This window comes from Bufo bufo, chromosome 2 (assembly GCF_905171765.1).
Source record: "Bufo bufo chromosome 2, aBufBuf1.1, whole genome shotgun sequence".
In the NCBI taxonomy this organism is placed as follows: domain Eukaryota; kingdom Metazoa; phylum Chordata; class Amphibia; order Anura; family Bufonidae; genus Bufo; species Bufo bufo.
In genome coordinates, this window is record NC_053390.1 from 97,397,524 (window position 1) to 97,423,339 (window position 25,816).

General features: G+C 43.1%; 1 protein-coding gene across 1 annotated transcript in view; it reads left to right on the forward strand.

The window, feature by feature from the left end:
* CWC27 (CWC27 spliceosome associated cyclophilin) overlaps nucleotides 1–25,816 on the forward strand; it is a 285,436-nt gene that overhangs the window by 132,973 nt on the left and 126,647 nt on the right. Inside the window, exon 11 of the mRNA XM_040421330.1 lies at nucleotides 5,018–5,127. Coding sequence (XP_040277264.1) covers nucleotides 5,018–5,127 — 110 coding nt within the window. The remainder of the gene's footprint in view (nucleotides 1–5,017; nucleotides 5,128–25,816) is intronic.

Here is a 25,816-nt window from a genome sequence, read left to right on the forward strand (position 1 = left end):
AAAAATTTTCAACTGTTTTTCCTGTACGGCATTCACCTTCAGATGTCTGCAGACTGTCACTTATCTTTTTCAGTGAATCCATCAGAGAGCTGCTCTGATGGCTCAATCTGTAGCCTTTATATATACACTGCTCAAAAAAATAAAGGGAACACAAAAATAACACATCCTAGATCTGAGTTAATTAAATATTCTTCTGAAATACTTTGTTCTTTACATAGTTGAATGTGCTGACAACAAAATTACACAAAAAATAAAAAATGGAAATCAAATTTTTCAACCCATGGAGGTCTGGATTTGGAGTCACACTCAAAATTAAAGTGGGAAAACACACTACAGGCTGATCCAACTTTGATGTAATGTCCTTAAAACAAGTCAAAATTAGACTCAGTAGTGTGTGTGTGGCCTCCACGTGCCTGTATGACCTCCCTACAACGCCTGTGCATGCTCCTGATGAGGTGGCGGACGGTCTCCTGAGGGATCTCCTCCCAGACCTGGACTAAAGCATCTGCCAACTCCTGGACAGTCTGTGGTGCAGCGTGACGTTGGTGGATAGAGCGAGACATGATGTCCCAGATGTGCTCAATTGGATTCAGGTCTGGGGAACGGGCGGGCCAGTCCATAGCATCAATGCCTTCGTCTTGCAGGAACTGCTGACACACTCCAGCCACATGAGGTCTAGCATTGTCTTACATTAGGAGGAACCCAGGGCCAACCGCACCAGCATATGGTCTCACAAGGGGTCTGAGGATCTCATCTCGGTACCTAATGGCAGTCAGGCTACCTCTGGCGAGCACATGGAGGGCTGTGCGGCCCTCCAAAGAAATGCCACCCACACCATTACTGACCCAATGCCAAACCGGTTATGCTGGAGGATGTTGCAGGCAGCAGAACGTTCTCTACGGCGTCTCCAGACTGTCACGTCTGTCACATGTGCTCACTGTGAACCTGCTATCATCTGTGAAGAGCACAGGGCGCCAGTGGCGAATTTGCCAATCTTGGTGTTCTCTGGCAAATGCCAAACGTCCTGCACGGTGTTGGGCTGTAAGCACAACCCCCACCTGTGGACGTCGGGCCCTCATGTCACCCTCATGGAGTCTGTTTCGGACCGTTTGAGCAGACACATTCACATTTGTGGCCTGCTGGAGGTCATTTTGCAGGGCTCTGGCAGTGCTCCTCCTGTTCCTCTTTGCACAAAGGCGGAGGTAGCGGTCCTGCTGCTGGGTTATTGCCCTCCTACGGCCTCCTCCACGTCTCCTGATGTACAGGCCTGTCTCCTGGTAGCGCCTCCAAGCTCTGGACACTACGCTGACAGACACAGCAAACCTTCTTGCCACAGCTCGCATTGATGTGTCATCCTGGATAAGCTGCACTACCTGAGACACTTGTGTGGGTTGTAGACTCCGTCTCATGCTACCACTAGAGTGAAAGCACCGCCAGCATTCAAAAGTGACCGAAACATCAGCCAGGAAGCATAGGAACTGAGAAGTGGTCTGTGCTCACCACCTGCAGAACCACTCCTTTATTGGGGATGTCTTGCTAATTGCCTATAATTTCCACCTGTTGTCTATCCCATTTGCACAACAGCACATGAAATTGATTGTCACTCAGTGTTGCTTCCTAAGTGGACAGTTTGATTTCACAGAAGTGTGATTGACTTAGGAGTTACATTGTGTTGTTTAAGTGTTCCCTTTATTTTTTTGAGCAGTGTAGTTCCCTAACAGCTCATAAACACTCCTCTGGTTAGGTCATCAGTATCTGATCGGTGGGGGTCTTCTCCAGCTTTTCCTAAGCCATGTGACATCATGTTTATCTGTTACATTGAAGTGAATGGGACTGAGCTGTGTTGCTAAGCTAATCAGTGGGGGTCCCAGTTGTCGGACCCCACCTATTACATACTGATGTTAAATATATAAGCTAAGTTAAAGTGTGATCATAATTAAGCTTAAATGACTGTTTATGAGCTGTTAGGAAAGTAAGGATAAGGGCTACAGATCAAGCCATCAGAGCAGCTCGCTGATGGATTCACAGAAAAGGAGAAGCAGATACAGTGAAACTGAAAGATGGAGAGGAAAAGAACCAATAACATTTTTCATAAAGACCAATAAAAAAATGTTTTAGCCCAAAATAGGTAAAATCCAATTATAAAATACATTTTCCCCAAAATTGTCCATAGCCTTTAAAAGGGTTTTCAGTGGAATATTTTTTTTAAATATAGGTTTAAAATAACAATCATTACTTACCTTACCAATCCCCCGCTGCTGCTCTGACCTCTGTTGTTCTTTACTGATCCCAGGGTCAAGACACTGGCATTCCAAGCCATTTTTCTTGTGTACTGCCTGGGACCAGGAAGAAGAGAGTAACAGAGACCAGGGCAATGGGGGGTTATCAGTGAGTTAATGATTGTTATTTTTAACTCACTCTGCCTCCTTTTTAAAGGTGTCTCCCTGACACTGATGACCTCAGGATAGGTCATTAATATCCAATTGGTTGGTCTCCTGGCACCCCAAACTAGCACTGTGAAAGGAACAGGAGGCACAGCTCAGTTGAATCATACTGGTTATGCTGGGTTGCTGTAGCTCCGCTACCATTCACTCCAGCGGGAGCTGAGCTGTAGTAACCTGGCACGGCCACGACACTTTGAACGGTGCTGTGCTTCCTTCATTCAGAGTTCTAGTTCCAGTCCAGAAGCTACAGAGAACAGCTGATCGGTGGGGGAGCAGAGTGTCGGTCCCTCATCAATCAGATATTAAAGACCTATCCTGAGGATAGGTCATCAATGTTTGGAGCCTGGAAAACCGCTTTAACATTAAGCTGTTCCCATGGAAACCCCCTTCGAAGTGTTCATCGATGTTCAAAGGGTATTCAGTGAAGGGACTAGCAGAGAGCAGAGGACTGAGAGGAGAGGTGGCTTAGTCGGGTAGCAGGGTTGAAGCTGGATTGAGAGGTGCTATAATCTTAAAGTGAGAAGTCTGACTTTCCCTAAATCTCTCTGGGATGTATGGAAAACATGCTGAGGGATTTTATTCGTTATATTGAAGCGCTGTTTTAAGTGTGTGTACTTTTTTATGCCCTGTGACAGCTGCAGGATGTTTTCATTTTACTTTTACAGCAATCGTTAAATGAACCTTTGTTTCTTCTGTAATAACAGTAGCAAAGTACAATATTTAGATCTCTCACTTCCAGAGCGTTTCTTGTTTTAAAAGTTCTTAGAAATGGCATAGGATTCTAAAATCTTTCCTGGAAGTGCACCTAGTGGATATCCTGAGAAATGTTTGGCTTTTCATTATTTATACCCAAAGTGCAAGACAGGATTTTATATATATATTTTTTTTTAGGGGGGCTTCTTGATGACTCACCCTGGGTAACAACCGATACAGTTTTGATGACCTGTTCATTTTGTATTTATTGGGATTTAGGCATTCCTATCCCCTCTTAAATTTTTACAGAAGGTTCCAAGTATTCAGTTGCAATAGACAGCGATAGAATATGGGACTACATTTGCTATTGGTCCTGGTGTGTTTTTGAGAAAGGGACATTAGAAACGGATTGATGTGAATGATGACAATGTCTGTATAGAATATATTGGCGTTGTATATACAACAGGAAATTTAAAAAATAGGAAAATTGAAAACAGTGGTTCAAAGTAATTCACAAACCTTTGAAAGGGGATGTCTCACTTCAGCAAGTGTCATTTATTATGTAGAGAAGGTTAATACAAGGCACTTACTGATGTATTGTGATTGTCCATATTGCCTCCTTTGCTGGCTGGATTCATTTTTCCATCACATTATATGCTGCTTGTTTCCACGGTTACGACCACCCTGCAATCCAGCAGCAGTGGTCATGTTTGCCCACTATGGGAAAAAGTGGTGGCCGAGACTGTGGTAGCTCACATAGGCTGGTGCTTTTTTCTTTAGTGTGCAAGCACTGCAGTGTATAATGTGATGGAAAAATGCAGTAAGCGAAGAAAGCAATATGGACAATTACAATACATTAGTAAGTGCCTTGTATTAACTTTCTCTGCATAATAAATTCTATTTGCTGAAGTGAGACAACCCCTTTAAGTAAAAGCCGAATTATATGGTTTGGCTAGAGTTGCCCAGGGGGTTATTTATCATACTCTACACTCCAGAATTCTGTCTTGAGTTCACTTTTTTGCCAAATTTTTGCATTTTTACACTAGTCGCTCTAGTTTTGGAAAGTGGGTCAAAAAATTGGGCATAGTTAGCTCTGTTATTGAACTTTACTCCAGATTTGTAAAAAGACACATCAAAAAGTCCTAAAGCCGCTGGAGTAGGAAAGTCTAGAAATGCTACTCTAGTTATGTCGGATTTTGAAATGCATGCTTAAAAAAATCAGCGCAGAATAAAAATGTCTTTCAGCGCGAAAATAAGTGTTCGCTTCAATACAAAGCTAAATTTTCAGCTTGAGTATTTTGAAACAGATCTGCGCCAAAAAATATGCAGAAAACGCACAAAAAACGCATGGACTTTAATGGAGCAGTTTTTTTCTGCTTCCTATTTATTTCAATGGGAGATTCAGTGCTGATTCTGCCCCCAAGATAGGGCATGCTGCTTCTTTTTAACAAGCTTTTTTTTTTTTTTACATGTTTGTACAAAAGAAACAAGTGCTGCTTCCTATTGAAATGAATGGGAGGCTGTTTTGAGACCTTTTTGGAGCAGATTTGAAGCTGATTTTGAGACCGAAATGCTCCAAAATCAGCACTAAAAAACTGTGTGAGCTGGCCCTTAGGGTTGAAGTTGCGTCAAATTTAACATACAACGTGTGCCGTTTGATAAATTTGGTGCAAAGTCTGGCAATGGAGACTCAAGGATAACTGACTTCAAATATTACCCTCATGATAAATTCTCCCCACCAGTTATTCTTTTTAAGAACTAATAAGAAACATTTTCTCACAGTTTGTGGATTGTGTTTCTTAGTTTTTTTTATTAGCTTCCTTATTTGTGTTTTGTTGGCAAGTTTTCTTGATTGTTTTATTCTGTATTCATGCCTTCAGTGAAGAATTACGTAAAGAAGTACGTCAGCTAAAACGAGAACTAAACACAGCAAAAAAGAAAAGGGAAGACGAAGCAAAAGAAATTGAAATAGCCAAGGAAGCAAAAGAGGGTAAGTACTTTTCAGTGTGTGATCTTACATAATAATGCAAATGTAACCATCTCCATTTTTTATTCCTTCTGTAAAAGGGTTATCTGACTCTTTGTAACTATCCTCTGCATAGGTCATCAGTATCTGGTCGCTTGTTTCAGAAGGCATCGGCACTCCTGTGAGAGCTGCAGCCTTCTTGCTGTTTACACTTGGCCACTGACATTGTGTTCACCGGTCAATTGGCCTAGGCGCAGCTCAGCCCCATTCACTTGAATTGGGCCGTGTGACTGATGTTCGTGACGTCACTGGCCTAGGGTAAGCAATGAAAAGGCCATGACGCTCACAGGAGCACCCGGGCCTTCTCAAAGAGCTGATCGTTGGAGGTCCCAGGTGTCGTACCGTCACTGATCGCATGCTGATGGCCTATCCAGAGGATAGCTCATCAATTACAAAGAGTCGGATAACCTCTTTAACCACTTGCCGCCACGCTAACGGCGAAAGGCGTCATTGCGGCGGCTCTCCCAGGTCACACTAACGCCGATTGGCGTCATCTCGCGTGAGCCGAGATTTCCTGTGAACGCGCGCACACAGGCGCGCGCGCTCACAGGAACGGAAGGTAAGCGAGTGGATCTCCAGCCTGCCAGCGGCGATTGTTCGCGGGCAGGCTGGAGATGTGATTTTTTTAACCCCTAACAGGTATATTAGACGCTGTTTTGATAACAGCGTCTAATATACCTGCTACCTGGTCCTCTGGTGGTCCCTTTTGTTTGGATCGACCACCAGAGGACACAGGTAGCTCAGTAATATGTTGCACCAAGCACCACTACACTACACCCCCCCCCCCCCTGTCACTTATTAACCCCTTATTCACCCTTGATCACCCCTGATCACCCCATATAGACTCCCTGATCACCCCCCTGTCATTGATTACCCCCTGTCATTGATCACCCCCCTGTAAAGCTCCATTCAGATGTCCGCATGATTTTTACGGATCCACTGATAGATGGATCGGATCCGCAAAACACATACAGGCGTCTCCCTGGAGCCTTCCAGGGGGGGTGATCACCCCATATAGACTCCCTGATCACCCCCCCTGTCATTGATCACCCCCCCTGTCATTGATCACCCCCCCTGTCAGGCTGCATTCAGATGTCCGTATGATTTTTACGGATCCACGGATACATGGATCGGATCCGCAAAACACATACGGACATCTGAATGGAGCCTTATAGGGGGGTGATCAATGACAGGGGGGTGATCACCCCATATAGACTCCCTGATCACCCCCCTGTCATTGATCACCCCCCTGTCATTGATCACCCCCCTGTGATCTCCATTCAGACATTTTTTTGGCCCAAGTTAGCGGAAATTATAATTTTTTTCTTACAAAGTCTCATATTCCACTAACTTGTGTCAAAAAATAAAATCTCACATGAAGTCACCCTACCCCTCACGGAATCCAAATGCGTAAAAATTTTTAGACATTTATATTCCAGACTTCTTCTCACGCTTTAGGGCCCCTAGAATGCCAGGGCAGTATAAATACCCCACATGTGACCCCATTTCGGAAAGAAGACACCCCCAGGTATTCCGTGAGGGGCATATTGAGTCCATGAAAGATTGAAATTTTTGTCCCAAGTTAGCGGAAAGGGAGACTTTGTGAGAAAAAAATAAATAAAATCAATTTCCGCTAACTTGTGCCAAAAAAAAAAATTCTATGAACTCGCCATGCCCCTCATTGAATACCTTGGGGTGTCTTCTTTCCAAAATGGGGTCACATGTGGGGTATTTATACTGCCCTGGCATTTTAGGGGCCCTAAAGCGTGAGAAGAAGTCTGGGATCCAAATGTCTAAAAATGCCCTCATAAAAGGAATGTGGGCCCCTTTGCGCATCTAGGCTGCAAAAAAGTGTCACACATCTGGTATCGCCGTACTCAGGAGAAGTTGGGTAATGTGTTTTGGGGTGTCATTTTACATATACCCATGCTGGGTGAGAGAAATATCTTGGCAAAAGACAACTTTTCCCATTTTTTTTATACAAAGTTGGCATTTGACCAAGATATTTATCTCACTCAGCATGGGTATATGTAAAATGACACCCCAAAACACATTCCCAAACTTCTCCTGAATACGGCGATACCACATGTGTGGCACTTTTTTGCAGCCTAGGTGGGCAAAGGGGCCCACATTCCAAAGAGCACCTTTTGGATTTCACAGGTCATTTACCTACTTACCACACATTAGGGCCCCTGGAAAATGCCAGGGCAGTATAACTACCCCACAAGTGACCCCATTTTGGAAAGAAGACACCCCAAGGTATTCCGTGAGGGGCATGGCGAGTTCCTAGAATTTTTTATATTTTTTGTCACAAGTTAGCGGAAAATGATGATTTTTTTTTTTTTTTTTTTTTTTTTCTTACAAAGTCTCATATTCCACTAACTTGTGACAAAAAATAAAAACTTCCATGAACTCACTATGCCCATCACGAAATACCTGGGGGTGTCTTCTTTCCAAAATGGGGTCACTTGTGGGGTAGTTATACTGCCCTGGCATTCTAGGGGCCCAAATGTGTGGTAAGAAGTTTGAAATCAAAATGTGTAAAAAATGACCGGTGAAATCCGAAAGGTGCTCTTTGGAATATGGGCCCCTTTGCCCACCTAGGCTGCAAAAAAGTGTCACACATGTGGTATCTCCATACCCAGGAAGTTGGGGAATGTGTTTTGGGGTGTCTTTTTACATATACCCATGCTGGGTGAGAGAAATATCTTGGCAAAAGACAACTTTTCCCATTTTTGTTATACAAAGTTGGCATTTGACCAAGATATTTATCTCACCCAGCATGGGTATATGTAAAATGACACCCCAAAACACATTCCCCAACTTCTCCTGAATACGGCGATACCACATGTGTGGCACTTTTTTGCAGCCTAGGTGGGCAAAGGGGCCCACATTCCAAAGAGCACCTTTCGGATTTCACCGGTCATTTTTTACACATTTTGATTTCAAACTACTTACCACACATTTGGGCCCCTAGAATGCCAGGGCAGTATAACTACCCCACAAGTGACCCCATTTTGGAAAGAAGACACCCCAAGGTATTCACTGATGGGCATAGTGAGTTCATAGAAGTTTTTATTTTTTGTCACAAGTTAGTGGAATATGAGACTTTGTAAGAAAAAAAAAATCATCATTTTCCACTAACTTGTGACAAAAAATAAAAAGCTCTATGAACTCACTATGCCCATCAGCGAATACCTTAGGGTGTCTACTTTCCGAAATGGGGTCATTTGTGGGGTGTTTGTACTGTCTGGGCATTGTAGAACCTCAGGAAACATGACAGGTGCTCAGAAAGTCAGAGCTGCTTCAAAAAGCGGAAATTCACATTTTTGTACCATCGTTTGTAAACGCTATAACTTTTACCCAAACCATTTTTTTTTTTTACCCAAACATTTTTTTTTTTATCAAAGACATGTAGAACAATAAATTTAGAGCAAAATTTATATATGGATGTCGTTTTTTTTTGCAAAATTTTACAACTGAAAGTGAAAAATGTCATTTTTTTGCAAAAAAATCGTTCGATTAATAACAAAAAAAGTAAAAATGTCAGCAGCAATGAAATACCACCAAATGAAAGCTCTATTAGTGAGAAGAAAAGGAGGTAAAATTCATTTGGGTGGTAAGTTGCATGACCGAGCAATAAACCGCTAAAGTTGTGGAGTGCCGATTTGTAAAAAAGGGCCTGGTCTTTAGGGGGGTATAAACCTGTGGTCCTTAAGTGGTTAAACCTGCATTTTCGGGGGTTCTTATTGAAGTCTGCCAAGGAGTATCATGGTCAGTGGAAAGATTGACAACCTTAACACTTCCGGGTGACACTTCCATAAGTGTCAGTTCCATTGTGACAGTGCTCAGGGTATGTACATGCTCTTGGTATCTCTGGAACAATTTCAGTTTCAAATTGTCATAAAATCCCCGGTTTGGGCCCCTGATTTTATATTCACTAGAACTGCTTTGATAAGCTTCCCAAATGTTTGGTGCCAGTCTCTTAAAGGGGTATTCTGGGTATAACATGTTATGATCTATCCACAGGATAGGAAATAACTTTCATATTGATGGGAGGCCTACCTCTGAGACCCCCACCGATCATGAGAACAGGGTCCCTGTACCCTGTGGAGCCCCCCTGAAATGGATGGAGCGGCAGGTCGGAAAAGTGCAATGCCAGTACATTCATTTCTCTGGGAGCTCAGGAGATAGCTGAGTAATGCTCCCCTTTATGTAGGAGCTTTGTTGAGTCATTGAGTCATAAAATGCTCCAAATCTAGGTTGTTGTCGTCGTCCCCCAAGAAAAGAGGTGCCAAATCTATTAAAGTATGTGAGCCTCAGATATATATTTGGCGCATATTCAGCCAAGCTCTTCTAGATTACCTTTTGTATGCAGAAACGGAGACAAAGAAGTAGTAAAAAAAATAAAAATCTGTCATGTAAACCAATGACATTTAAAAGAATGCATGGGCAGCTTTAAACCCAGGTTGATCTGCATTACATTTAAAGAGAATGTGTCCTCAGAAAATGTATTGGTAAACCAGGCACAATGTGTGTAGGGCTAGCTCCGCAGAATGCAATAATGCCTTTGACTTGCCGAACTGTTTCATTGTGGAGAAAAAGTGCACCAAGTGCAGACCCAAGCTCCTCTTGCTTCCTCTTCCGGTCCCTCCCTCTCCTTGATTGAGAGGGCCAGCCGAGATGACTATGCAGAAATGTAGTCTTGTCAATGAAGGAGAGGGAAGAGCTGGCAGAGGAAGCAGGTTGCACATAGTGGCTTGGGCCCTTAAAGGGGTTCTACTAGAATGATTTAAAATGGCTGCCAGAAACCTATCCTAAAATATAAACAGGACTGGTTGTCTAGGAGGGTGAGGGGTCGAGGCCTCACTATGCACCACACTTCTCAACAGTAGATGGTAATGATACAATCCTGCCTTTCATAGGCCATGATGGCTGAGCAGCCTGACAGGAATGCTCACCAATGTGTAGTATATACAAGTGCTGGAGCGTGGTGTATAGTGAGGCCTCACCCTAGGCTCTGCAAGTCCTGCTCACATTCTAGGACATGTTGATGGTGGCCATTTTAAATCCTTCCCGGAGAACCTCTTTAACTGCTCATTTGCTTGTACTTTTTCTCCAGAATGAAGCAGTAGACCGCTAAGTGAAAGGTATCATTACATTCAGCTGAGCTAGCCCTACAAGGCATTGTACCTGGTTTACCAGTGAATTTTCTGCTGACCGACTGGACAGGTAGGCGCTAAAGGGTTTGTCTCATTTTGACAACTCCTTCTGAATCCTTCAGTGATCAACTGGCATTGCCATACCTTTCATCCACCTGGGCTGCTCCTCACTTAGTACAGCACCATATTTCATGGATGATAGGACTGGCCATTGTAAAGGTTCCTCTCCCTGCAGGGTAGTGCCATATACATAGCTTCACCAATACAAAGCTTGGGTGACCTCTTTTTATTTGCGTGTCTAAAAATATTCCTAAATTAATAGGATGGCCTTCATGTTCACCTCTTATAGCTTTATTTTATTTCCTGGAGTATCTATCCCATCTGCAAGTGACCTGTAACATAAGATTATTTGTATTTCTGCTAATAATAGGTCCATGGAATTTTATGCTATTTTTGTTTTGTCAGAAGGATAATATTTTCAGATTGCGTATTCAGTCCCAAATACTTGGCCCTAGCATTTTGTTTTGTAGCAAAGTAAATATTTAAGATTATAAACGCTCTTATAAAACCTGGTTTTCATACGAAAGAAGCACTTTAGCTTTATTTCATAATATATAAATGAGCAGTCATTGGTGGCATGTTACTAGGGCATGTTCCCAATGTCTCATCACTGGGGGGCAGACAATTAAGACCACTGTCAATCGCTGGAACGTAGGAGCAGCAATGTGTAACCACCGGTATCACAGGCCATAGAACTATCCAGGCCTTCTACAGCCTAGGAGACATGGGCAACTGTAGTGTCAAATGTTCCACCAAATCCGTTAACATTAATTGCAGTGTGAGCAGTCGTGGCCAAATGTTTTGAGACCGACACAAATGATGATTTTCACATAGATTGCTGTTTCGTTTTTAATTTTGACAATTTGCATTAACTCAGAATGTTATGAAGAGTAACCAGATGAATTGCAATTAATCGCAAAGTCATTCCTTGCCATGAAAACTAACTTAATCAGAAAAACCCATCTTCAGTATCCTGCCACAGGATAAGGCTACTTTCACACTCGCGTCTTGGGTGGATCCGTCATGGATCTGCAAAAAACTGATCCGTTACAGTAATACAACCGCATGCATTCGTCATGAACGGATCCGTTTGTATTATCTGTAACATAGCCAAGACGGATCCGTCATGAACCCAATTGAAAGTCAATGGGGACAGATCTGTTTTCTATTGTGCCAGATTGTGTCAGAGAAAACGGATCCGTCCCCTTTGACTTACATTGTGTGTCAGTTTCGCCAGACGGACACAAAAACGCTGCAAACAGCGTTTTGGTGTCCGCCTCCAGAGCGGAATGGAGACTGAACGGAGGCAAACTGATGCATTCTGAGCGGATCCTTTTCCATTCAGAATGCATTAGGGCAAAACTGATCCGTTTTGGACCGCTTGTTAGAGCCCTGAACGGATCTCACAAACGGAAAGCTAAAACGCGTGTGTGAAAGTAGCCTAACTTGCTAACTTCATTTCAGTGAACTTCTCATTAAGGCCTCATGCACACGGCCATGTTCCGCGGCCGAGAGCGGTCCGTGGTAACCCGGCCGGGATTCCTTCTGACAGCAGGAGCGCACGGCGTCATTGGTTGCTATGATGCCGTGCGCTTCATGCCGCCGCTGCTGTACAGTAATACACTGGTATGATCTATAAGAGTGTATCACTGTACAGCAGAGGCGTCATGAAGCGCACGGCGTCATAGCAGCCAATGACGCCGTGCGCTCCTGCTGTCGGAAGGAATCCCGGCCGGGTTACCACGGACCGCTCTCGGCCGCGGAACACGGCCGTGTGCATGAGGCCTAACTCAGGATAAAGTGTTAACAAAGACAAGGTAGCTAATATCACTGTTATGCTGATTAATAATAATAATAATCTTTATATGGCGCCAACATATTCCGCAGTGCTGTACAATCAGGGAATTGAAGTACAAACAAATTCATAAATAACATAGCAGCAAACCGGTCAACAATTAAAACAAGAGGAATGAAGGCTCTGCTCGCAAGAGCTTACCATCTATGAGGAGATGGGGTGAGACTAAAGGTGACACAAAAGGTAAAAAGTGCTTGTTTTATATACTGGGCTGGCTATCTTAACACAATAGGGGAGTAGATATAAGGCTGCATGAGCTTCTGAGTGCATGGGGTGAGGTGGATACTGATAGATGCTGATTGAGTTAGAGGAGCAGACTTTAAAAGGGGGGGTGGTACTTAAAATCATTGTCTTCTGTTAACCATGGTTACCTTCATGGAAGCATGTGTAATCACCATTGCTTTGCATCAAATGGCCTTCACGGGCAAGAACATTGCTGCTTTTTAGGGTCCATTCACACGTCCGCAATTTCGTTCCGTATTTTGTGGGGCAGCACTTCCGGGTCCGCAGTTCTGTTCCCGAAAAAAATAGAACATGTCCTATTCTTGTCCGCAATTGCGGAACGCACATTGCTGCTGTCTGTGTAAATGGACCCTAAGACTGCATATAAATCAACAATTTATCGGATCATCAAGAACTTGAAGGAAAACGGTTTAGTTGAAGAAGGCTACAGGGCACCCAAGAAAGTTCAACAAGTGCCAGGATGGCAGAGAGGGTTCAGCTGTAGGATCGAGTCACCACCAGTGCAGAGCTTGCATACACAGTGAGGAGAAAGACAGACCGACATTTTGCAGGAAGTACCGGGATTGGACTGCAGAAGACTGGGGTAAAGTTATTTTCTCTGAAGAACCCCATTCAGACTGTTTGGGACATCTGGAAAAATGATTGTTTGGAGAAGAAAAGGTGAACTATGAATCCTGTCATCTCAACAGTAAAGCATCCTGAGACCATTCATGTGTGTGGTTGCTTCTCATCTAAGAGAGTGGGCTCACTCACAGTTTTGCTCGAGAAGACTGCCATGAATAAAGAATGGTACCAAAACCGCCTCCAAGAGCAACTTCTTCCAACCATCCAGGAGCAATTTGCTGATGAACAAAGCTTTTCCATCATGATGTTGCAACAAGTCACAAGTGATAACTAAGTGGATGGTGAACAAAATGTAGAAATTTTGGGTCCAGGAAGAATTGCAGAAGTATATATCACAAACATGATAGGCACCTCGTGACACAATATCGTGAATTCATGTTGTTCTGAAAAGCTGTTCATTTTGTCACACACCTTGTACATTGTACTACAGAATACTATAGAACAGGGATCAGCAACCTCCAGCTGTTCTCCCAGAATCCTCCTTTCATTTATATGGGAGTTACAAGAACAGCTGTGCAAGTTTGTAGTTTCACAGCAGCCGGAGGGCCGAAGGTTGCTGACCCCTGCTATAGAAACATCTGACAAAAAGATCTAAAAACGTTGGAGCAGCAACATTTGTGAAAAGCAAAATTTGTGAGTCTGAAAACTTAAGGCCACGACTATACTAGGCACTTAGCAGATACTGTCAATGCTGTAAACAAGGCCTATGAGGGTATGTTCACATGTCGGGATTGAAGGGGTTTTCTGCTTTATTTATATTGATGACCTATCCTCAGGATATTTCATAAATATCAGATCGGCAGGGGTCCGACTCCCGACATTCCCACCGATCAGCTGTTTGAAGAGAAGGCAGTGCCAGGAGTTGGACCCCTGCCGACCTGATATCTATGACCTACCGTCTCAGTATAAACAAAGCAGACAGCCCGTTAAATCCGCCGTGTTTTTTATTTTAATTTTTTTTTATTTATTTTTTACAAGAGGGTCTTCATCAGAAATCTGCAGCTATTGCTTGTTTTTTTTGCCGTGCATGTGTCAAATATATGCTACAAATCCACAGCTTTTCCTTGCAGCTCTTTTTTTTTTCCCCTATATGGGTTAGTTCCTCGAGTGTACATCTGCCAAGGTTTCTGGCAGAAACTGCACCAAGAGTGGACATGTCCCTTGATGTGTTATGAAAATTTGCATGGAAATAATCCACTGTGTTATGGACAGCAACATGGACTCCCATGTCCATGTGCTTTAGATGTGGAAATCTGTGCACAGAAATCTGTGCCCTAAGGCAGGGATGGGCAAACTGCGGCTCTCCAGCTGTTGTAAAACTACAACTCCCAGTCTGCCTACAGCAGGGCATGATGGGATTTGTAGTTTTACAACAGCTGGAGAGCCACAGTTTGCCCATCCCTGCCCTAAGGCTCTGTTCACACTGGTATTAGCTCTTGTCAATTAGGCTTCAGTTGTTTTATAGAGAAAAAGAATATCCCACCGTGCAAGAACCACCCAGTAGTTGGAATAGAATGAGGGTTCTTTTTTATTAAGCAAGCGGTACCAGTCAGTTGTTTTATGACAGAATAGCATAGCATGTGTTGCAGGTATTGTATCTAGCAAAAACTGATACCTGACAGAAACTTGGCTGACCCATTACTCTGTGTTCACACTACTACCATGGACATCACAATGGAACCCCTCTGAACTCCATGAGAATTCAGTGGGATCCTTTGGGCGCAGATCCAGCACTGCGTCATGGTTTTCATTTACGACGCAGACTGTGACGCTAGTCTGAACATAGCTTAAGACATTGTAGAGACATAAAACTGATGTGTCAGAGAGATCAAAAGTGATCATGATGGATTTGTCATCCTTCCTAGTTCTTGTAAAAACAGAAATCATGTGTGAACCAAGCCTACATATTGCAGTGGAGTCCAGAGATGTCTAGATATACTTCTGTTTCCTCGGTGTGGAGGAATGAAACATGGAACGGTTTACCCTTCCTCTGAGTGGCTAAAAGGTTAGATGTCTACATAGCTGATCATTTCTGGTCTCTTCATTTGAGTGGGTGGTTTCAGGCTTTGCCAAGCTGCTGTCAAGACCGTTCTTTAAATAAGTTCTTTTTTTGCTTTTATGCGACATTTACTGTAGTGGTGCCAGAAATTACATCAAACACATCATTCATTTAAACACCAAATTTCCTTAACATCTTGTAGCACTTAATCAAGTATTTGAAAAGATACCGTCCTCTTCACAAGTTTCTGGTGTAAACCTGTGAATGTGTTACAAGCTAGGTCACTCTAGGCAAGGCTAATCTGCTGCTTATGATTAATGGCCGCACTAGGGAGAGTTCTGGTAGCTGTATCTGGTGTAAACTGTTGTACTTTTTTTTTATTATTTTGATGCTTTTTTTTTTTTTTTTTTTTTTTTTTTTTTTTTTTAATGGGAGCACATTCACTTTGCAGCTGGAGACTTTCTGGACCACACATGTTATTTCACTATTGATTTTGATTAATTACAACTTGTTCAGTCAGTGTGCCTTAAAATTATAATGACAGATGATTTAAAGTTTCCAAATTAGAGCCAGATAAGCAATATTGTCCCAGGAGCCGATCTGCATCCAGTTAGGATTCTTGCTCCTCTTTTAGCACAATGTGGTTTTTAGGTCCAAATTTTTATATATCTCTTTAGAGGGGATGGAACACCATTTTACAGATATGGAGCTACAAAAACAGTTAAAGGCTATGTACACTTTTAGGGATATTTTTTGAAATTATTGCATTGTACCCATTTTGAGCTCTTTTTTTAAATTTTTTTTAATTGTACTTTATAAAAAAAATTGAGTCTTTTTCTCTGTACAGGGCCGAGATACTCTAGTAGCAGCCTCTGCATTTTCTCTGTCTTCCGTCATCCAGCTCACTTGACAGGCTTCTTATTTCTGCTCTCTGACATTATAAACACTCATTATAGAGCATGTCTGTGAAGGTTCTCATGAAACGTTTTAAAGAAATCTACAGTACGTCCAAGTTGCCTTGATTTATTCTTTACAGATATTTCATTATAGAGCAGTTCTTATTCAGCTGATGAGGATGTGGCATAAATAAGTGACCTCTTAGTAAATTAGAGGGAAGGGTTATTAGATGACCAGCACAACCAGTCACACAGCTAGAAAAACAGGTAATCCTTTGTGACAGAATGGCTCAATATTTTTTTTTTTTATAAAGACCAATTGAAAAAAAGATTTTTAGTTAAAAATGAGTAAAATGCAATCATAAATTTTAATTTTTTTTACTTTGAAGTTGTACGTAGTCTTCAAAGGGGTTTTCGCAGACTCAAATTAATGGGACTGAGCCAAGCACAGCCACTAACAAAAGTACGGCACTATGCTTGTTAGTGTGCAAGCACGACCACCACTGATGGATTCCAGGGTGGTCTGTACCATGGAAGCGAGCAGTGTTTAACCCCTTCCCGCATTTTCACGTACATGTACGTGGGGGAATGTGGTGCCTTACCGCATTCCCACGTGCATGTACGTGATAGGATCGGGCGGGTGCAGGAGCGGCGCCCGCCCGATCCGCAGCACGGGCCCGGCTGTTACTGATGGCCGAGCCCCTGCTGCATCCGCCGGCATCGTTGTATGCGGTGAAGCCGGTGGATTAACCCTTTCACATGCCGCGGTCAGCTCTGACCGCGGCACGTGCGGGGTTTAACCTCCTCAGGACCGCCGTACGCAGGATTGCGTCTTTGCGGCGGTCCTGTTGTTCTGGGTGGACGCGCCGGTGCGTCCTCTCGCGAGACGCGAGATTTCGTGCATTGCCGGCCCGCGCATGCGCATCGCGGGCCGGCAAAAGTTAAAGAAGTATTTCGTCGCCAGCCACGATCATTGGCTGGCAGGCTAGCGATTTTCAAAAAATCAAATCAGAAGCCAGATAACAGATCATATTAGTAAATATGATCTGTTATATGGCTTCTCTGCTCCTCTGCTGGTCCTTTTCGTCGGTTGGATCCAGCAGAGGAGCAGAGATCACTGTGAGTACCCACTAACACTACACCTTAGCCCCAGATCACCCTCCATCACCCCCATCATCCTAATTAACCCCTTGATCGCCCCCTGTCAATCACTTAGTGAAAGACAAAAAGTGATCAGTGTAAACTGTCACACTTTTTTTTTTTCACTAGTATTGGCTGTTAGGTTTTAGGATTAGTTTAGGCCCCTTGGTTAGGTAGTTTAGCGTCAGTTAGCGCCCAGCCCACCGCACCGCAGTCACTTATTCGCTGATTAGCGTATCGCTAATCAGCATTTGTACTTTTATAGTATCTGTAAGTGATCAAAACTGATCACGGTCAGATCTATAATAGTATTAGTGTCACTTTGTTCACCCTCCACCCAAAACGCAGTGTTTGCCCGATCAGGCCTGATCGGTCGCCCACACGTGCGTTCACCCACGCCCGCCCCACCGCAGTGACAAAAAAAAAATTGTTTTTTGATCACTGCACATTCACTTTACACGCACTGCGGCGATAAAAAAAATCAGTTTTGATATTTTTTATCAACCGCAGCGGCCTCCGGTACTTCGCTAGCCTCCCCTTTGTAAGACAGGCTTGCTTTTTTTCTTGGGTAGTCTCAGGGAATACCCCTAAATTTAGTAGTCCAAAATGTCAAACAGGGGGTATTCTTCTGAAGAGGCCTACAGGATTCTGACCCAGTCGGATGAGGAATGGGAACCCTCATCTGACGAATCTAGCGGGTCAGAATATGAACCTGTGGAAAGCAGTGGCTCTCTGACCCAAAGTTCGGACGAGGAGGTGGAGGTCCCTGGCAGCACCAGGCGTACCCGGCCCCGTGTCGCTAGACCACAGGTTGTGCAGGATCCGTTTCAAGAGCAGCAGAGTGGGGCTGTCGCTGCCGGATCACGTGGTGAGGCATACACCAGCAGCGCAGCCCTTCCTGGACCTAGTACCAGCACTGCCGTACAACATGGTGACGTGGCGAGCACCAGAAGGGCAGTTGAAGCTGGTACGGTGGCACGTGCAGTAGTTACCCCGTCGCAGCCACCGCGCAGACAGGCCCGTAGAGCCCCTAGAATCCCTGAGGTGCTGGCAAACCCTGATTGGCAGTCACCAACTTCAGCCGCACCTGTAGTTCCCCCTTTCACCGCCCAGTCTGGAGTTCGGGTTGAGACGGCTCAAATCGGTTCGGCCCTGGGATTTTTTGAGCTGTTCTTGACTGCGGAGCTCTTGGACTTAGTCGTGGCAGAGACAAACCGGTATGCCACACAATTTATATCCGCCAACCCGGGAAGCTCTTATGCCCAGTCTTTCCGGTGGAAACCAGTCCAAGTTTCCGAACTTAAAATTTTTCTGGGCCTTCTCCTCAACATGGGTCTAACTAAAAAGCATGAATTGCGGTCATATTGGTCCATGAACCCAATTCATCACATGCCCATGTTCTCTGCTGCTATGTCCAGGACACGATTTGAGACCATCCTGCGTTTCCTGCATTTTAGCGACAACACCACCTCCCGTCCCAGAGGCCACCCAGCTTTTGACCGGCTCCACAAAATTCGGCCCCTCATAGACCATTTCAACCAGAAATTTGCATATTTGTATACCCCCGAGCAAAACATCTGCGTAGACGAGTCCCTAATACATTTTACCGGGCGCCTTGGCTTCAAACAATACATCCCAAGCAAGCGTGCCCGGTATGGGGTCAAATTGTATAAGCTCTGTGAAAGGGCCACAGGCTATACCCACAAATTTCGGATCTATGAGGGAAAAGATCAGACCCTGGAGCCGGTCGGTTGCCCTGACTACCTGGGGAGCAGTGGGAAGACAGTCTGGGACTTGGTGTCACCCTTATTCGGCAAGGGGTACCATCTTTATGTGGACAATTTTTACACAAGTGTGGCCCTCTTTAGGCATTTGTTTCTAGAACGGATTTGCGCCTGTGGCACCGCGCGAACTAGTCGCGTGGGCTTCCCCCAACGGCTTGTAACCACCCGTCTTGCAAGGGGGGAGAGGGCTGCCTTGTGTAACGAAGAACTGCTCGCGGTGAAATGGAGAGACAAGCGTGACGTTTACATGCTCTCCTCCATTCACGCAGACACGACAATCCAAATTGAAAGGGCAACCCGTGTCATTGAAAAGCCCCTCTCAGTCCACGACTATAATGCGCTCATGGGAGGGGTGGACTTCAATGACCAGATGTTGGCTCCCTATTTAGTTTCCCGCAGAACCAGACGCTGGTATAAGAAGGTGTCTGTATATTTAATTCAATTGGCTGCCTATAATAGTTTTGTTCTCTACAGTAAGGCTGGGAGAACAGGATCCTTCCTCAAATTCCAGGAAGAGATCATAGAGAACCTCATTTATCCAGGAGGTTTCGTGGCCCCATCCACCAGTGTAGTTAGCCGTCTACACGAGCGACATTTCCCCAGTGTCGTTGCTGGTACCTCAACCCAACCGCCACCCCGAAAAAAATGTCGTGTCTGTAGCAGGAGTGGAATAAGGCGTGACACCCGCTATTTCTGTCCTGACTGTCCTGACCACCCTGCCCTATGCTATGGAGAGTGTTTCCGGAAGTACCACACACAGGTACACCTAGCCTAGGGATCACATCTCACCAGGACAGGCACACAGGGCTATTAGGGCCCATTCACTCACAGCTGCTGCAAACCTCTCCTTTCACCTGGGATAAAGTGCATAACGCACTTCGCCACATCTTTGGGCGATTTGCGCTTTGCACATTGTCCCATGGGGAAGGAGAGGTTTGTTCTATAAAGGTAAAAAAAAACAAAAAACAAAAAAAAACACCAGTAAGCAAAAAGGTTAATGTTCAGTTCAAAAAGTTAAAGTTTAGATGTTCTCTTCCAAAGTTAATAAAATTATTATTGTGTTGCGGCCTGGTTTTTTCTTTTTTCTTTTTTTTTTTTTTTTTTACCTTCCAGGTGGACCAACCGATCGACTAGCTGCAGCACTGATGTGCATTCGGACAGAAGCATTGTGCTGCTGTCAGATTACACGCAAGTCAGTGTATGCGGCGCTGCAGTAAAAGATACGTTAGCCGAGGCATATGAGCTGAGGAGGTGGCGGTGTTCATATACTTTGGCAAACACTTTGTATATATATAAAAAAAAAAATCCCGGCAATGATTTATTCATCCACATCGATTGATGTGAATGGAGAAATCTGGTTTGCCAGGGCATACGAGCTAAGTGGGTATGGATGTTGGGCGGAGCTCCTATGTCCTGGCAGACGCCTTTCCCCTCCTTTTTCTTTTTTTGGCAGAGATTTTTTCATCCACATTGATCGATGCAAATGAAGAAATCTGTGCTGTTCATTTTTTTCTTTCAGCCCAGAGGCTGAACGGCAAAAAAAAAAATCTCATTACCCGTATGCTCAATATAAGGAGAATAGCAGAAACTCCTAATGCTGGGCATACATGTAATGATTGCGGAGACCCTCAAATGCCAGGGCAGTACAAACACCCTACAAATAACACCATTTTGGAAAGAAGACACCCCAAGGTATTCGCTGAGGGGCATATTGAGTCCATGAAAGATTGAAATTTTTGTCCCAAGTTAGCGGAAAGGGAGACTTTGTAAGAAAAAAATCAATTTCCGCTAACTTGTGCCAAAATTTTTTTTTTTCTATGAACTCGCCATGCCTCTCATTGAATACCTTGGGGTGTCTTCTTTCCAAAATGGGGTCACATGTGGGGTATTTATACTGCCCTGGCATTTTAGGGGCCCCAAAGCGTGAGAAGAAGTCTGGTATCCAAATGTCTAAAAATGCCCTCCTAAAAGGAATTTGGGCCCCTTTGCCCACCTAGGCTGCAAAAAAGTGTCACACATGTGGTATCTCCGTATTCAGGAGAAGTTGGGGAATGTATTTTGGGGTGTCATTTTGCATATACCCATGCTGGGTGAGATAAATATCTTGGTCAAATGCCAACTTTGTATAAAAAAAATGGGAAAAGTTGTCTTTTGCCAAGATATTTCTCCACCCAGCATGGGTATATGTAAAATGACACCCCAAAACACATTCCCCAACTGCTCCTGAATACGGAGATACCACAGGTGTGACACTTTTTTGCAGCCTAGGTGGGCAAAGGGGCCCACATTCCAAAGAGCACCTTTCGGATTTCACAGGTCATTTACCTACTTGCCACACATTTGTGCCCCTGGAAAATGCCAGGGCAGTATAACTACCACACAAGTGACCCCATTTTGGAAAGAAGACACCCCAAGGTATTCGCTGATGGGCATAGCGAGTTCCTAGAATTTTATTTTTTTTGTCACAAGTTAGTGGAAAATGATGATTTTTTTTCTTTTTTTTTTTCCTTACAAAGTCTCATATTCCACTAACTTGTGACAAAAAATAAAAACTTCCATGAACTCACTATGCCCATCAGCGAATACCTTGGGGTCTCTTCTTTCCAAAATGGGGTCACTTGTGGGGTAGTTATACTGCCCTGGCATTCTAGGGGCCCAAATGTGTGGTAAGGAGTTTGAAATCAAATTCTGTAAAAAATGACCAGTGAAATCCGAAAGGTGCTCTTTGGAATATGGGCCCCTTTGCCCACCTAGGCTGCAAAAAAGTGTCACACATCTGGTATCTCTGTATTCAGGAGAAGTTGAGGAATGTGTTTTGGGGTGTCTTTTTACATATACCCATGCTGGGTGAGATAAATATCTTGGTCAAATGCCAACTTTGTATCAAAAAATGGTAAAAGTTGTCTTTTGCCAAGATATTTCTCTCACCCAGCATGGGTATATGTAAAAAGACACCCCAAAACACATTCCTCAACTTCTCCTGAATACAGAGATACCAGATGTGTGACACTTTTTTGCAGCCTAGGTGGGCAAAGGGGCCCATATTCCAAAGAGCACCTTTCGGATTTCACAGGTCATTTTTTACAGAATTTGATTTCAAACTCCTTACCACACATTTGGGCCCCTAGAATGCCAGGGCAGTATAACTACCCCACAAGTGACCCCATTTTGGAAAGAAGAGACCCCAAGGTATTTCGTGATGGGCATAGTGAGTTCATAGAACTTTTTATTTTTTGTCACAAGTTAGTGGAATATGAGACTTTGTAAGAAAAAAAGAAAAAAATCATCATTTTACGCTAACTTGTGACAAAAAATAAAAAGTTCTATGAACTCACTATGCCCATCAGCGAATACCTTAGGGTGTATACTTTCCGAAATGGGGTCATTTGTGGGGTGTTTGTACTGTCTGGGCATTGTAGAACCTCAGGAAACATGACAGGTGCTCAGAAAGTCAGAGCTGCTTCAAAAAGCGGAAATTCACATTTTTGTACCATAGTTTGTAAACGCTATAACTTTTACCCAAACCATTTTTTTTTTACCCAAACATTTTTTTTTATCAAAGACATGTAGAACAATAAATTTAGAGCAAAATTTATATATGGATCTCGTTTTTTTTTGCAAAATTTTACAACTGAAAGTGAAAAATGTCATTTTTTTGCAAAAAAATCGTTGAATTTCGATTAATAACAAAAAAACTAAAAATGTCAGCAGCAATGAAATACCACCAAATGAAAGCTCTATTAGTGAGAAGAAAAGGAGGTAAAATTCATTTGGGTGGTAAGTTGCATGACCGAGCAATAAACGGTGAAAGTAGTGTAGGTCAGAAGTGTAAAAAGTGGCCTGGTCTTTCAGGGTGTTTAAGCACTGGGGGCTGAGGTGGTTAAAGAGGGATGGGGCTCCCTCTGATTCCATCGGACCCCGCGCTGCGCTGGCAGGGGGTTGATGGTTGCCATGGAGGCCCCGATGCCTTATACAGGCATCGGAGCCTGCCAGCTATGGAAGCCTAGGAGATCCACCCGGCAGGCTGGGTCTCCTAGGCAACTGTCAGCGTCTTAGGCTGGGTTCACACAGGCGTTGCGGGTGACGTGCGGGAAAAGATGCGGGTGGGTTGCGGGAAAATGCGCAAATTTTCCCCGTGAGTGCAAAGCGTTTTAATGCGTTTTGCACGCACGGGAGAAAAATCGGCATGTTTGGTACCCAGAAGTTCGGGTTTGGGTGTTAAGATTTTTACATTTTCCCTTATAACATGGTTATAAGGGAAAATAATAGCATTCTTAATACAGAATGCTAAGTAAAATAGGGATGGAGGAGTTTAAAAAAAAAAAAAAAAAATTAAACTCACCTCATCCACTTGTTCGCGCAGCCCGGCTTCTCTTCAGTCTTCTTCTTTGATGACGTCACTGCGCTCATCACATGGTCCACCATCATGTGATGAGCGCAGTGACGTCACCAAAGGTCCTTTTCCTCCCAGGTCATCAAAGAAGAAGACAGAAGAGAAGCCGGGCTGCGCGAACAAGTGGATGAGGTTATTTTTTATTTATTTTTAAACCCCTCCATCCTTATTTTACTAAGCATTCTGTATTAAGAATGCTATTATTTTCCCTTATAACCATATAAAGGAAAATAATAATGATCGGGTCCCCATCCCGATCATCTCCTAGCAACCATGCGTGAAAATCGCACCGCATCCGCACTTGCTTGCAGATGCTTGCGATTTTCACACAGTCCCATTCACTTCAATGGGGCCTGCGTTGTGTGAAAAACGCACAATATAGAGCATGCTGCGATTTTCACGCAACGCACAAGTGATGCGTGAAAATCACCGCTCATGTGCACAGCCCCATAGAAATTAATGGGTCCAGATCCAGTGTGGGTGCAATGCGTTCACCTCACGGATGCGTTGCACCCGCGTGGAAAACTCGCCAGTGTGAAAGAGGCCTTACTGTGTAAGACGCTGACAGTTCAATTCAGTACAATACAGAATGTGTACTGAAAAAGTGAAGTCCCACAGTGGGACAAATACAAAAAGTTTAAAAAAAAGTGTTTTTTTTATAATAAAAAAATTAAAGTTTCAAAGGAAAAAAAATGCATCCTTTTCCCAAAATAAAGTAAAAAAAAAATTTTCTAAATGGGAAAAATAAGAAAAGTCAACATATTAGGTTTTGCCGCGTTCGTATTGGCTGGCTCTATAAAAATATCACATGACCTAACCCCTCAGTTGAACACCTTAAAAAATAAAATAAAAACAGTGCTAAAAAAAAATGGATTCATTTTTCCATCACATTAACTCCTTAAGGCCACAGCCTTATTTCACCTTAAGGACCAGGCCGTTTTTTGCAAATCTGACCAGTGTCACTTTAAGTGTTGATAACTTTAAAACGCTTTGACTTATCCAGGCCATTCTGAGATTGTTTTTTCATCACATATTGTACTTCATGACACTGGTAAAATGAAGTTAAAAAAAAATCATTTTTATTTATAAAAAAATACCAAATTTTACCAAATATTTGTAAAAAAAAATTGCTAATTTCCAAGTTTCTATTTCTCTTCTTCTATAATACATAGTAATACCTACAAAAATAGTTATTAATTTACATTCCCCATATGTCTACTTCATGTTTGGATCATTTTGGGAATGATATTTTATATTTTGGGGATGTTACAAGGCTTAGAAGTTTGGAAGCAAATCTTGAAATTTTTCTGACATTTTCAAAAACCCAATTTTTAGGGACCAGTTCAGGTCTGAAGTCACTTTGTGAGGCTTATATAATAGAAACCACCCAAAAATGGCCCCATTCTAGAAAGTTGAAACTACACCCCTCAAGCTATTCAAAACTGATTTTACATACTTTGTTAACCCTTCAGGTGTTGCCCTGACTCTGCTGTTTACAGAAACACCCCATATGTGGCCGTACACTACTGTACGGCCACACAGCGGGGCGTAGAGTGAAAGGAGCGCGTGTGGTTTTTGGAGGGCTGATTTTTATGGACCGGTTTATTTACACTGTCCTGTTTCAACCCCCCTGAAGTAGAAACTCCCTAAAAGTGACCCCATTTTGGAAACTACGGGATAAGGTGGCGGTATTGTTGGGACTATTTTTAGGGTACATATGATTTTTGGTTGCTCTATATTACATTTTTGTGAGGTAAGGTTACCAAAAATTTTAATTCTGAAATTTCATCTCCATTTGCCATTAACTGTTGAGGAACACCTAAAGGGTTAATAAAGTTTGTAAAATCAGTTTTGAATACTTTGAGGGGTGTAGTTTCTTAAATGCGGTCACTTTTAGTGAGTTTCTACTCTAGGGGTGCATCAGGGGGGCTTCAAAAGGGACATGGTGTCAATAAAAAAGCCATCAAAATCGGCCTTCCAGAAACCATGTCGGTCCTTTCCTTTTGCGCCTAATACCTAATAAGTCAACTTTTTTACAATTATTTAGGTTTTAGACTATTATCCTTTTTGATACAAAAAAAATATTTTTGTATCTCTAAAGTCTAAGAGTAATTTTTTTGGTTTTTTAGCCGATTTATCTTATTTTGCGGGATGAGAGGACTGTTTTATTGGCACTATTTTGGGGGCTATATGACTTTTTGATCGCTTGCTATTAAAATTTTTGTTATGTAAGGTGACAAAAGTTCTTTTTTTTTTTGCACTGTTTTTTCTTTTTTTTTTTTGGACCATGTTAATCTGGGGGGTTAGGTCATGGGGTATTTTTTTTATAGAGGAGATTATTACCGACGCAGCGATACCTAATTTGTATACTTTTTTTAAATTTTAGTTTTTACAATTTTTTGGGGTGTCAAGTCTGAGAACCAGTTTTTTTTATCCGATAGTCAGTGGCTAAATTGGGATATACATTTAGTACTCCATGGAAGTGTGATACTCCCTG